At 43.0% G+C, this 12188-nt stretch overlaps 1 protein-coding gene and 1 pseudogene across 2 annotated transcripts; both read left to right on the top strand.

Moving 5' to 3' along the window:
- Window positions 1–402: 402 nt before the first annotated feature.
- On the top strand, window positions 403–1383 carry LOC311178588 (mas-related G-protein coupled receptor member X2-like; the record flags this gene model as incomplete). The annotated part of the gene is made up of 1 exon (XM_084245282.1): window positions 403–1383. The coding sequence occupies one exon, from the start codon at window positions 403–405 to the stop codon at window positions 1381–1383; it is 981 nt and encodes a 326-aa protein (XP_084101408.1).
- A 4177-nt stretch (window positions 1384–5560) lies between these two features.
- On the top strand, window positions 5561–11430 carry LOC311175773 (mas-related G-protein coupled receptor member X2-like; annotated as a pseudogene). The gene is made up of 4 exons: window positions 5561–5638; window positions 6772–6851; window positions 11114–11301; window positions 11422–11430. The product of its transcript is annotated as a mas-related G-protein coupled receptor member X2-like (transcript).
- The last annotated feature ends 758 nt before the right edge of the window (window positions 11431–12188 follow it).

The raw sequence follows: 12188 nt of genomic DNA, 5'->3' as shown, positions 1-12188 counted from the left end.
CTCAGTCCCAGAGTAGAAGAAATGCTGAGGTCAGAGTCCAGTAGCAATATCACACAGCCTACCCAGACTTTTCTGCTCCTGCCTTTAGGGAACAAGGGATGACCTAGGATGGTGAGAGCAGATGTTTGGATCACAGAATAATCTCATGACAGTAGAAGGTCCTTGTTGCAGTGGAGATAGTCCAGTTCTTAGAGTCAGTTTGAACTGGATTGGAGTGAAGGTTACAACATGCCAAGGTTACATGGCCTTCGGGAAGTATGTTAATCTAGGCAAGTCTCCATTGCCCTCCTCCATAACAGGGACAATTTTTTCCACCAGTAGCGTGGCCGAGATCAGTGATCAGACAGCAGATGATCAAATCTTGTCTATGTTCCCAGGGGCACCAGTGGAGCATTTCTGAACATGGATCCAACTGTCCCAGCCTGGAAAACCGACCTGACACCATTAAATTCGAGTGACCAGGCCTTTCCTGAAGCCACTGATATAGTAACCCTGGTCCTTGTCTTTCTGGATTTCTTCATCACCCTGGCTGGGCTGGCAGGAAATGCTGTTGTGCTCTGGCTCCTGGGCTTCTGCATGAAGAAGAACGCCTTCTCCATCTACGTCCTCAACCTGGCAGTTGCCGACTTCCTCTTTCTCTCCTTAGCGGTTATGGACATCCTGAAGGTAATCATAGAGTATTATCAGCCCATCAAAATCGCCATTCCTGATTTTTTTATAATAGCATCAATCTTTACTTATATTGGAAGCCTGAGCATTCTCAGCGCCATCAGCACTGAGCGCTGCCTGTCAGTCCTGTGCCCCATCTGGTACCGCTGCCACCGCCCAAGACACCTGTCAGCTGTCATGTGTGCCCTGCTCTGGGGCCTGTCCCTGCTGCTGAGTGTCGTGGAAGGGAAATTCTGCACCTTGCTGTTCGGGAATTTTGATGTCATTTGGTGCCAAGTGTTTGATTTCATCACTGCAGGGTGGCTGATTTTCTTATTTGTGCTTCTTTCTGGGTCCAGCCTGGCCCTGCTGTCCAGATTGCTGTGTGGCTCCCAGCGGATTCAGCTGACCAGGCTGTATGTCACGGTCATCCTCACAGTGCTGGCCTTCCTCCTCTGTGGCCTGCCCTTTGGCATTAACTATTTCCTCTTAATCTGGATTAATGCGTACTCCAGACACTTCTCTACAGTTGTAATTGTCTTGTACTGTGTCAACAGCTGTGCCAATCCCTTCATTTACTTCTTCGTTGGCAACTTTAGGCATCGACAGCGTAGGCGGCAGACCCTCAAATTAGTCCTCCAGAGAGCTTTCCAGGACATTCCCGAGGGAGATGAAAGTGAAGTCAGCCTTCCCCAGGAGACCCTGGAGATGTCAGGAGGCAGCCAGGTATCCTGATTCAGAGCTCGGCTTCAGTCGTACAGAAGTGACTTTGAGGGCCAGCTCCTTCTTTTCTCTTCCCCCTTCTGATATCCTCATTTAGTGATGTTACAATTTTAACTCACAAGCTCTTGAACACTCTGATACATTTTTTCCAGTCTTTTTTTTTTTCTCTTCACTTTTCTATTGGGAAGTTTATATTGACATATTTTCAGGTTCACTGATTCTTTCAAAGGCTTTCTCTCGTCTACTGATAAGCCCATCAAAAGCTTTCTTCATTTTTGTTAAATGTTTTTATTTCTACATTACCTTTTTCTTAGAGTTTCCAGTTGTTTCTTATATTTTTCATCTGCTTGTACATTATCCATTTTTTTTCATTAAAATTACTAGCATATTATCAGTTATTTTAATTTTCTAGTCTGACCATACCAAATTTTCTGTCATATACTAAATTTTTTACTTCTTATAGAAGGATCAGTTGATCCTATTGTTAATGGTGAAAAATTAAAAAGTAGAAATATATCTTCACTATCAAAACTATAATCATAAGTTAAAAAAAATTTAGAAGAATTAAAATAAGTTGCTGCTCTGGAGAATAGGATCCAGAAAGTCTTTTGCCATTTACATAATATACTTCTGTGTCACATGGAAAGAAACTAACCTGCATGCTATACTACACAAAAAGAAAACAATTGGGCCAGAAATGGAGGGAGTGAATGACCAGCAAAAATGACTCGCTTTATTCTTAGTTAAAAAACCTCCCATTGGAGGGCAAAAGGTTCATATTGCTTGGTATTACTGCCCATACACTAAATTGACAGTAAAAGACTCTACAACTTGTAGGAAGTATGCCAGACAGGGTGGGCATGGGCAAATTAAGAAATAAAAGAATCAAATCTAATATTAGAAACATCACGAGAGGGCTCATGACTAAAAACTGCACAGGTTCACTTACAGCAGGCCCCAGTATGAAAATCACAGGAGCTGACCTCCAGCCTCCCTCCAGCACCAGATCTACTCCTGCTCCTGCAGGTTCCTCTCCAGGGCACAAGATGTCCCAAATGACTGTAAATCCCAGAAGCTTCTTCCCTTCAATACAGATAAGCCTGTCACCTTCAACAGGAAGAATAGATGAAAAGCATATTTATCAATTATTTATTTCCAAAGCCACAGTTGAGTTTATCCTCTCAGCACACATCCACATTCACTCCACTGGGACAGGAGCTCCAACAGAGAAAGTCTGAAAAAAAAGGATGTTTCCTCTTGGTGCTTTGGAGGTTGGCAGCCTCATCCATGGAGATCTGAAAGAATAAAGGAAAACTCCTTCACTCCAGTAAAGAAATTGTTCCTCTTTATTGGACCTTTTCCCTAGTTGTCTTCAATCTCGAGCATTCAAATTTGCTGCCATCATTACTAATATGTTGATTTCCTGATTTGGGGGCAAGATAAGTTACGTGTGTATAACAGTATTAAAGTGCTATAAATTACGCAGTCATCTGTTTTATTTGCTTTTTGGAAGTTCTCTTCATTTCTATATCTCAGGATCCCAGCAATAAACAAAAGACTTCTAAAAGAGTGATTGATGAGAAGAGTTTAATTAAGGGACAATTTACCAAAATGACCAGGTTTGAAGAAACGTCACATGGGGTGGTGGCTACTGTCCTCTAAGGAAAGTAATAGCAGGGAGGCTTAACATTACTGAGCTCGAAAGACAAAGGGAAGGATATTGTGGCTGTAGTTGTAGTTGTAGCTGCAGCTATAGAGGAAGACCACCAGACAAGGACTGTGTCTTCAGCCCCTGCCAACTCATAGCCTGACCAGCAGAGAACCAGGAAGCAAGGACTCCAAGTCCCCTTTCTCCTGCCTCCACTTGCTGTCATTGTCTCCCTTTCAGTGAAAGCACCAGGAACCAGAGGAAGAGGGAGCCCCATGTGGGAAGCACAGAAATGTCTCCTCCCAGAATACAAAAGTATGGAGAAAATGGAGAGGAGATCTGAAGCCAAACAGAGAAGATCCATCACATCTTATAACCTGCTCTCAGTTGATATTTCCTGGGACTTTTTCTATCTCCATGTGATGGATCAATTTCTCTTTGTATCTCCTCAATTTCACTTTTATTTGTTTCTACTCCTCTATCGAGTGCCACCTCTTTGGCCAATCCCTCACAATTATCACCAATGTCTTGAATATGGAGTGTATATTTAAAGGAAAGAATACACAGGTATTTATATATACTCAAATTTCATGATTTGGGATGCTCTGGAATGAAATTCTTTATCACAGTAACTTAAACAAGAGAGAAGTTCCTGGGACTGAACTGGTGAGTCCAAGAATCAGACATCAAGGAAGTTCGAACTTGCTGTTACCCTTCCACAGAGAGGTGACTTCATCTTGGGGAGGGAGGGTCCTACCCGGCTCCCCAGTACATCAACATTCCATTGAAAGGAAAAGAATCCAGGGAAGGTCCAGCTTAAGAGCTAGTAATCATTCTGCTCACCTCCCATTACCCAGCATCTAGTCACAGGTGATATCCAGCATGAAGAGAGCCTGGGATCAGAATTATTATGGAAGAGAGGAAGGAAATATATATGTGGAGCAACTAGCAGGTTCTGTTACCCTGAATCTCTCTCACTACCTGTGTACACATGAAGACTTTTCATGGGAGTTCCTCCCATAATGGGAGATGTGGCAAGAGCAGTGGGGAGGTCTCAGCAGGTTTCCGGAGCCAGGGCTGGTACTGGTGATGTGATCTCAGGAAAATCCTTTTGACTCTTCAAGCCTCAGCTTCTGCCTGTGTTACGTGAGGATATTCCAATAGTCATGTCTCCAGTAGTCATGTCTCTATGGGATATTCCAATAGTCATGTCTCTACGGGACTTGCACTAGATGCTGAGTACACAATAGTGAGCAACAACAACAAAAACCAGACAAGTCTAGGCATTATTAAGCTTTGGGTTTAATAAGTGAGACAAGACAACCAAAAAAGACATGCACCTAAAAAACAGAGCTTCGAACTATTCGGTTTCATGAATAAAAAGCACAAGTTACCCTAGTAGAAAAAAACAGTCTGTGCTTTTCTTCAGCCTCAACAGGTACACCGGGACTGCAGGAATGAGGAGAATATGTAGGGGTAATTCAGTCCTCGCAGCTAACTCACTACGCTGTGGTCCTGTCTGCCTCCACCTCTGACATTCCTGCCCTGTGTGAACCCTGTGATCTGGAGTGATTGGACCTTTTCAAGAAGTGACCTTTTGGCTTTGGTCTGTCCTGAATTGTGTTCTTTGTTCCAGATTTGATGGGCTTCAGTTCCATGCCATTCTAGTGAATAAAACTATCCTCGTTAATAAAATCCACACGTGAATGAGCATTTCAGATATCTCTGAGAGTTACTTGCTTCCATCCTCCACCACTCTCCATGCATAGTACACATGTTACAGGGCAGGGTGAATGTCACTCCAGGAACCCCTAAGCCTGTATGCTTTAAATAGTTTCTGCCATCCACCATATCAAGACAAAACATACTCTAGTGTGTAAGACCTTCAATAGAAAAAACTTTCATACAATTAGTGTGCAATAAAGAGAAGAGAAAGAATATAGTTTCCAAATCAAGCACCTAAAATTACCCATCCCCTCATGGGTAAATGCCCAGCCAAACAAGGCAAGATGTGTTGTCCTCTCTCCAGAGTCATATGAATAAGGATGCCAAGTGGCAGGAAGCAGAAAAGAAAAATTAGGACCTGAGGAGGATGACCATACACACAGCCTGGAAAACCATTTCTGCCATAAGACACCTGGACCATGACAAACAAGGACAAAATGGACCCACATAGAAACACAAACAGAAGAACCAGTTGTGGGATATTGATAAAGTCAAGACATTGACACAGTTCAAAGTCACCTTTGATAAATGGTGAGACACAATATATTCATTCCTTCAAGAACACCCAGCTAGGCATACATGATGACCACTGTGAACTCAGTTGGTGGCAACAATATCAGATGGATCAAGGATAGACAGGCAGTACTCAGAGCTTATGGTGTTGAGTGGATTCAATGGTGCAGGAAAAGAACTTCACAGGAGTCAGGAAGCTAAAATTGCCGTCATCATAATAAGAAAAGGTGCATTTATGGCAGTATCAAATGCATAATCATGCAAATTAGGAGGTTACTGACCTTGGCCAAGTTGAGGACGTAGATGGAGAAGATGTTCTCCACATGTAGAAACCCAGAACCAGAGGATGATCGCAGAGACCAGCAGCCCACCCAGGCAATGGTGATGGTCCCCAGAAGGTCTAAAATTAGGAGCTAGAGTCATGCCTGGAGGACTGGCCTGCTCACTGACCTCCGTACTTCGACTTCAATAATCTGACCTGAGAGGACTGTATGCATGTTCGAAATATTCTGATGTCCCTGTGAGCACAAACAATGGTCATCTGCTATGTGAATTAGTGTCCATGATTCTTCCCATTTCACAGATGTGACTACTTGAAGGAAATGAAGCACAACAGAAAGGCATATCAAAAAAGTAAAAGGTTCTTTATCCTAATCAGATCTTCCACAGTCAATGTTCCAGTGACGAAAGCTGTCAGGAGGAAACTTCCTGTCTCCTGCCTCTTCCTGAGGGTACACCAGGTCCCTCACATTCCCTACCCACAGATGGTGCCATGTAGACCTGGGCTAATTGAAAAAACTACCACTGACTTTGAAAGAAAGTAATTCTTTAGCATATCCCTATCTTTCCTCTATTATTTTTTACCAGAGTTGGTAAGCAGCCCAGGCTGATAGAAAAGAATGTCTTCCAAAGTGACACAGGCAAGAGTTTAACTCTTTGTCTTGTTGGTGGAGGCGGGGCTGCATGAGTTTCAGGGGAGACTGGTGTCTGAGGAAGGCTTATCAAGATGTTGTATAGTCCTGAGACTTCCTTCCCAATGACCTGATAATCACTAGAGGCCAGATTCACTAAATACACAAAAACTCACAAGATGATCAACCACAACCTCTGCCTACCCTCACCCAGCCAGTGTTCTTCTTATAGAGAATCATTGTTCTAGAACCTTCAGAGGCAAATAGTCTGGGCAGCACTGTATAGTAATGTATTCTGCACCTGGAGGTCCTAGAGCTAAAGAATAAAGTACATCCTCTTTTGCTGGGTGTTGTAAGTGCTCAGTGGCCTGGCCTATCCTTGTTTGTTTTGTTTGTTTCTGGCTGTTCTTTCTTTAGTCATAGAAATAACAGACTAGAGCAGGTGTGAGGTGCCCCTATTTAAACTGGGGTACAGGCCAGAGGTGTGGGGGATGAGAGGATTCACCAGAGACAGAGTGGGAAGCAGAACAGACAGATTGACTGAGCATCGGGAGAGGCAGGAGAGGTCTGCTGCACCATGTGGGTTGCTCCCTGGCCTGCCAGTACCTGTCTGTCTTGTGTCCCATTTGGTACCACTGCCACCACCCAAGATACATGTCAGCTGTCATGTGTGCCCTGTTCTTGTAACAGGGTGGTCCCCAGGAAAGGGGGAGGTTCCCTGCCCCACCCAAGGGAGGGTGGAGCTGAGCAGGAAGAGGAGAAGCTGCAGAAGAGACTGAGGAAGGAAGCAGGATGGAGCCAGGAGACCTGGAGGAGGCGCATGGAGCCTAGAAACATGTGAAGAAACTGCGCTTGTCTTTTGGTCGTGGACTGGGTGACACAGATGTGGGTGAGACCCGTGGGGAGGTGACAATGGCAGCTTTTATCTTGATGTTGATTTTGCTCTTTTCCTTCCGGGCTTGTCCGGTTGTTTGTGACCCTTTTCTGTGGGTCCCCACTGGAAGATGCTTTAGACTTGTAGCAGGCTTTGGGGCCTTGTTCTGGGCCGATCCCATATGGATGGAGTTTTACCCACGAGAGGACAGGTAACTTTGGGTGCTTCATTTAGAAACTAGACTCTTTGCCTTACCTGTATTGTTTCCTAGTTTTATTAAAGTTCCTTCCCATTAAAGTCTCATGTGTTTTGTGTTGATGCGGCGGATGGCAGAACCCATTTAGAATGGGCAGGTTTGTGGGGTTTGGGCTGCCCCTCTCCCTGTCCTATAACAGATTTGGCGCCCAACGTGATTTAGGACAGAGCCATCCGTGGTTAGTCAGCCCCATGGGGAAATTGGGCTTCCCTATGGCACTGGCTACCATAAGCGCAAATGTGATTTTTGGTTTCTCTAGTGTGTTTGTTTCATATGTCGATTTGCTGTTGAAAAACTGGCTTGGGCTTTGTGAAGATTCTGTGTGTTTGTGTGTAATTTGTTTGTAGTGACTTGCTAAGAGATTTTAATTTGTGGAAATTGTTCTGCGCCAGTTTTACTCAAAAGATTAGGCAGTACATTGGACCATGTGGCCAGATCAAAGATGGCGTCTGAGGCCACTTGGAGTGCTCTTGTAAAATTCAGAGTTTCTTGTTGCTAGGACTTTGGAACTTTTTTTTCTTTCTTTTTGTAATCTCTGCTGTCTCATTAGCATTTCTAAAGGCAATAATGGTTCTTCAGTGGTATGTAGCTTTGTCTTTGGCTACTTCCTGCTCTCTTGCCTGACGGGTTTTGCAAGCCAACTGTGGAGCAGTGGTGTTTTAATTAGCAAATGTATGCCTGGGTGTTAAGGAAAGAGTAGCCTTAAGCAGTAACTGGTAATCGCTGGTATCCTTGATGGATTCTTGGAGATAACTTGAATTTTTGCAAAGTCTGGATCAGAAAAATTAACAAGATTTTGTCTGAGTCTGAAAGGATTTGCTACTGTGAATTTTGTCTACACAATTTGTTTTGGGCATGTTTGCCATTTTGAATCCTGGATTTGTTCAATTGCTGGTGTAAGACAAGATTCTAAGTTTCTGCTTCCTACTGAGGAAGGTCTGTTATGGAAAGCACTCTTTAGGGTGCATCATATAACTGTACCAGGTTTTCATACCTGTGTTGTTGTTGTCCCTCCCTAGTGTGGGGGAGGTGTAATTTGTGCTTAGATGTTTAATCTGCTCTTTCAGCTTCTGTCCCAGAGTGGCTAACAGAAGTAAGGAGATGACTCCTTTTAATTGAAAGTTAATTACTGGTATTTTGATTTTGCTTTTTCAGGTTCTATTCCAGGAAACCCAAGGAGAGCCTGCTTGGTGGCTAACAAGAGATGACTCCTTTTGCTTAAAAGTTAACTTTTATTCTTTCAGTTGCTGTACAGAACACCCCAGGATTGACTTCTAATAAAAAGTCTTCAACACTGAAAACCCTAAGGTGATAAACAAGGTCATGTAACTCTTGTGATTAATAAAACTTTTCCTTCCTATTTCCAAAGTCTTAGGTTTGTAGGATGACAACTGGAAATTTTTCTGCCAGCAATACTCCACATTTTTTTTGGACTTTGACATATTTTTTTCTGAGCCTATGGAGTAAAACTGCAGTTATATAACATTCTACGTGGCATAACTAAAAAAAAAAATCTGTTTTTGTCTATATGTTGTATGTCTGTATGTCCTTGTGTCTAACTGTCTTGACCTCCAGTGATTGACAAATTGGTATACATGGTGCCCATAGACATTGAAAAAAAAAAAAGTCTCCAGTTATGAGAAAAACTAAAAGTTATGGTTTGATTGTCAACATTGTGCTACTGAACTAAGCCGGTGCCTTCATAGAGATTGAATATTGTTGTTTCTGTTACTTTTCTGATATTTATGGCAAAGCTTCCCAGAAATCTAAATTCAAGTACAAATTTGGTGACCTGTCATTTGACTGATGCAAGGAAATTTTGTGGAACCTCAGTAGAGCTCCTGAGACACTCCACGAAGTTTCTCCTTTTCCTCCTGGGAAAGCATTACATGAATTTGTTCTATTTGGCTTTTACCTAATGAAGTAAAACTGGAAGGGAAGCATTGCCACTTGGGAAAATGGTAAAACTTTGGTATGTACAAAATGTTAACAGTAGTTTTCTATAATGTGTATGAAAAAAACCTCAGTATCTGGTATGTATGTAAATTGTCAATGATGATTGTCACCTTGTAATATTGTATAATTCAATTGTTTCATATCTACAGGAATTGTTTCTGAAAATATAGGGAGAAAAGGTCTCAAAAGATTCCTATTGATGGAACTGTTGAGAGTAAAACTTTCCTACAAAGGACTGAATAGACCTGGAAATACACCTGACATTTACTAAGGTTTCTTTGACATAATACTGGAAATTTTTTATGCATTGTGTCCTGAATCCACAAAGTTTTTGTTTTGTTTTGTTTTGTTTTGAGTAACCAGGATCTGCAGAAAGGTTGTAATTTTTTTTTCCAGCAAAACTAACTTGTCACATTTTCTCTCCCCTTGATACCAACACAGCATACAAATAGTGGTAGTAAATTTTTGCTACTGATTTCAGAATCTGTTTTTGCATAACTTCCATAGGGATTTTGTCGGTTTTAACAAAAATTGGACGTGAGTTTGATTGTGTGGCTTTGTGTGGAGTTCTTCCAAAAAGTTGAAAAAGAGCTGAACCAAGAAGAGGAGAACCTGTTTGCCTTGTTTGTAGGGTTCCAGAGACCTCCAAAGAAGGTGAGGAAGCTTGCCTCCATTGGCAGGACTGGACAACCCGGCCAACGAAAATGCCCTGGTACCCTCGAGAAGAGGAAAGCCCAGGTGGAGTCTGATGAGACCAACTTTATACCTGAAGCATACATCGACTGGATGCCACCGGTTCGCTCTGATCCTGTATGGAATATTTCAACAAAGCCAGCTAAAATTGCTGTTAGTTATTTCTACCCTGTGATTTTATGCAAAGATAGGAAAAATGGTTTAAAAGTAGATTTAGTTTGCAAACTTTTGCTATGCTGTAAAAAAGTTTGGGATCAAGGTTGAGAGAATTCGTTTTTTCATAAGTTAAACCATTTTAACATTTTTTCCCTGTGATTTTGATATATTTGCTATCTTGTTTTAGCCAATGCTCCAAATTTTTTTTCTTTTGGCTTGGATAATGGACTATTTTTAAGTAATGAAACTCATACTGGACATTCATGGACAATGCTGCTGACTAATTGTTGCTTCTCTTACACACATTGTAACCCTAAAAAAAAAAAGACTGTCTCCTAAGATTACACCATGAGATCTGTGCCACCATAGATATGGTGGAATAAAAATTAAAAGGGGGGATTGTAACAGGGTGGTCCCCAGGAAAAGGGGAGGTTCCCTGCCCCACCCAAGGGAGGGTGGAGCTGAACAGGAAGAGTTGAAGCTGCAGAAGAGACTGAGGAAGGAAGCAGGATGGAGCCAGGAGACCTGGAGGAGGCGCATGGAGCCTAGAAACATGTGAAGAAACTGCGCTTGTCTTTTGGTCGGACTGGGTGACACAGATGTGGGTGAGACCCGTGGGGAGGTGACAATGGCAGCTTTTATCTTGATGTTGATTTTGCTCTTTTCCTTCCGGGCTTGTCCGGTTGTTTGTGACCCTTTTCTGTGGGTCCCCACTGGAAGATGCTTTAGACTTGTAGCAGGCTTTGGGGCCTTGTTCTGGGCCGATCCCATATGGATGGAGTTTTACCCACGAGAGGACAGGTAACTTTGGGTGCTTCATTTAGAAACTAGACTCTTTGCCTTACCTGTATTGTTTCCTAGTTTTATTAAAGTTCCTTCCCATTAAAGTCTCATGTGTTTTGTGTTGATGCGGCGGATGGCAGAACCCATTTAGAATGGGCAGGTTTGCGGGGTTTGGGCTGCCCCTCTCCCTGTCCTATAACATTCTGGGCCTTGTCCCTGCTGCTGAGCCTCCCAGAGGGGAAGTTCTGTGCCTTGCTGTTTGGGGATTTTGACCATGTTTGGTGCCAGGCATTTGATTTCATCACTGCGGGGTGGCTGATTTTCATGTGTGCTTCATTCTGCGTCCAGCCTGGCCGTGCTGACCAGATTGTTGTGTGGCTCCCAGCAGATACAGCTGACCAGGTTGAGTGTGACGGTGGGGTTCACAGTGCTGGCCTGCCCTATAGCATCCATTGGTTCCTCTTAATCTGGATTCAGGAGGATTTTGATATGTACGCCGACCACAGGCTGCAATTTTCCTGTCCTGTGTCAATAGCTTCACTAGCCCCTTCATTTATTTCTTCGTCATATCCTTTAGGTGGTGGAGGGGGCGGGGCTGCAGCGGAAGGCCCTCAGGCTGGTTCTCCAGGGGGCTTTGCAAGACGTTCCTCAGCTGGGTGAAGAGAAGGTCGCCTTCCTCAGGAGACCCTGGTGGCGTCTGGAGCCAGTCAGGTGTCCTGATTCAGAGCAAGGCTTAGGTCACACAGATGTGGCTTTGAGAGTCAACTTGTCCCTCAGTTTGGGAGGTTTTCTTACCTTGTCTCAGCCTCAGGTCCCATTATCTTAACACAGATAAGACAGTCCTGCTCTTGATGAGGATGGAGTGAGACAGTAACTGTTAAACAAATACTGAGATAGTCTGTCAAGAAAACAGTGAAGACCCCTGCACTGCATCCCCTGCTGAGCTTTGTCCCCTCTGGGCCCCAGACTGTTCCCACTTGTGAAGAATCTTCCTTCAGCAGAGGCTGAAAAAAAAAATTCTAAATTTCTGAGATCACTGCCCTTGATAGGAACTTAGACAACTTACATATTTGACAAGTTTTCTTGTCATTTTCCTACAACCTGTTTCAATAAAATTAAAAGGATTAAAACTGAATGTAGGCCTAGAGCACTCTTCTTTGATTTGGGAAGGACTTGGAATATCTCCTTAGCTCACTAAATTTGCATTGAATGAATGACTTAACGAATGAATAAATTGGTGAATTTTATGTAAAGCCTGAGTAAATTGTTGTTTATTTATTTTTTTTAATTGTTAAGATTTAT

Source organism: Talpa europaea (assembly GCF_964194135.1).
Source record: "Talpa europaea genome assembly, chromosome: 1".
Classification (NCBI taxonomy): domain Eukaryota; kingdom Metazoa; phylum Chordata; class Mammalia; order Eulipotyphla; family Talpidae; genus Talpa; species Talpa europaea.
The sequence above is the reverse complement of the archived record's forward strand: the minus strand, read 5'-3'. Positions and strand labels throughout refer to the sequence as shown.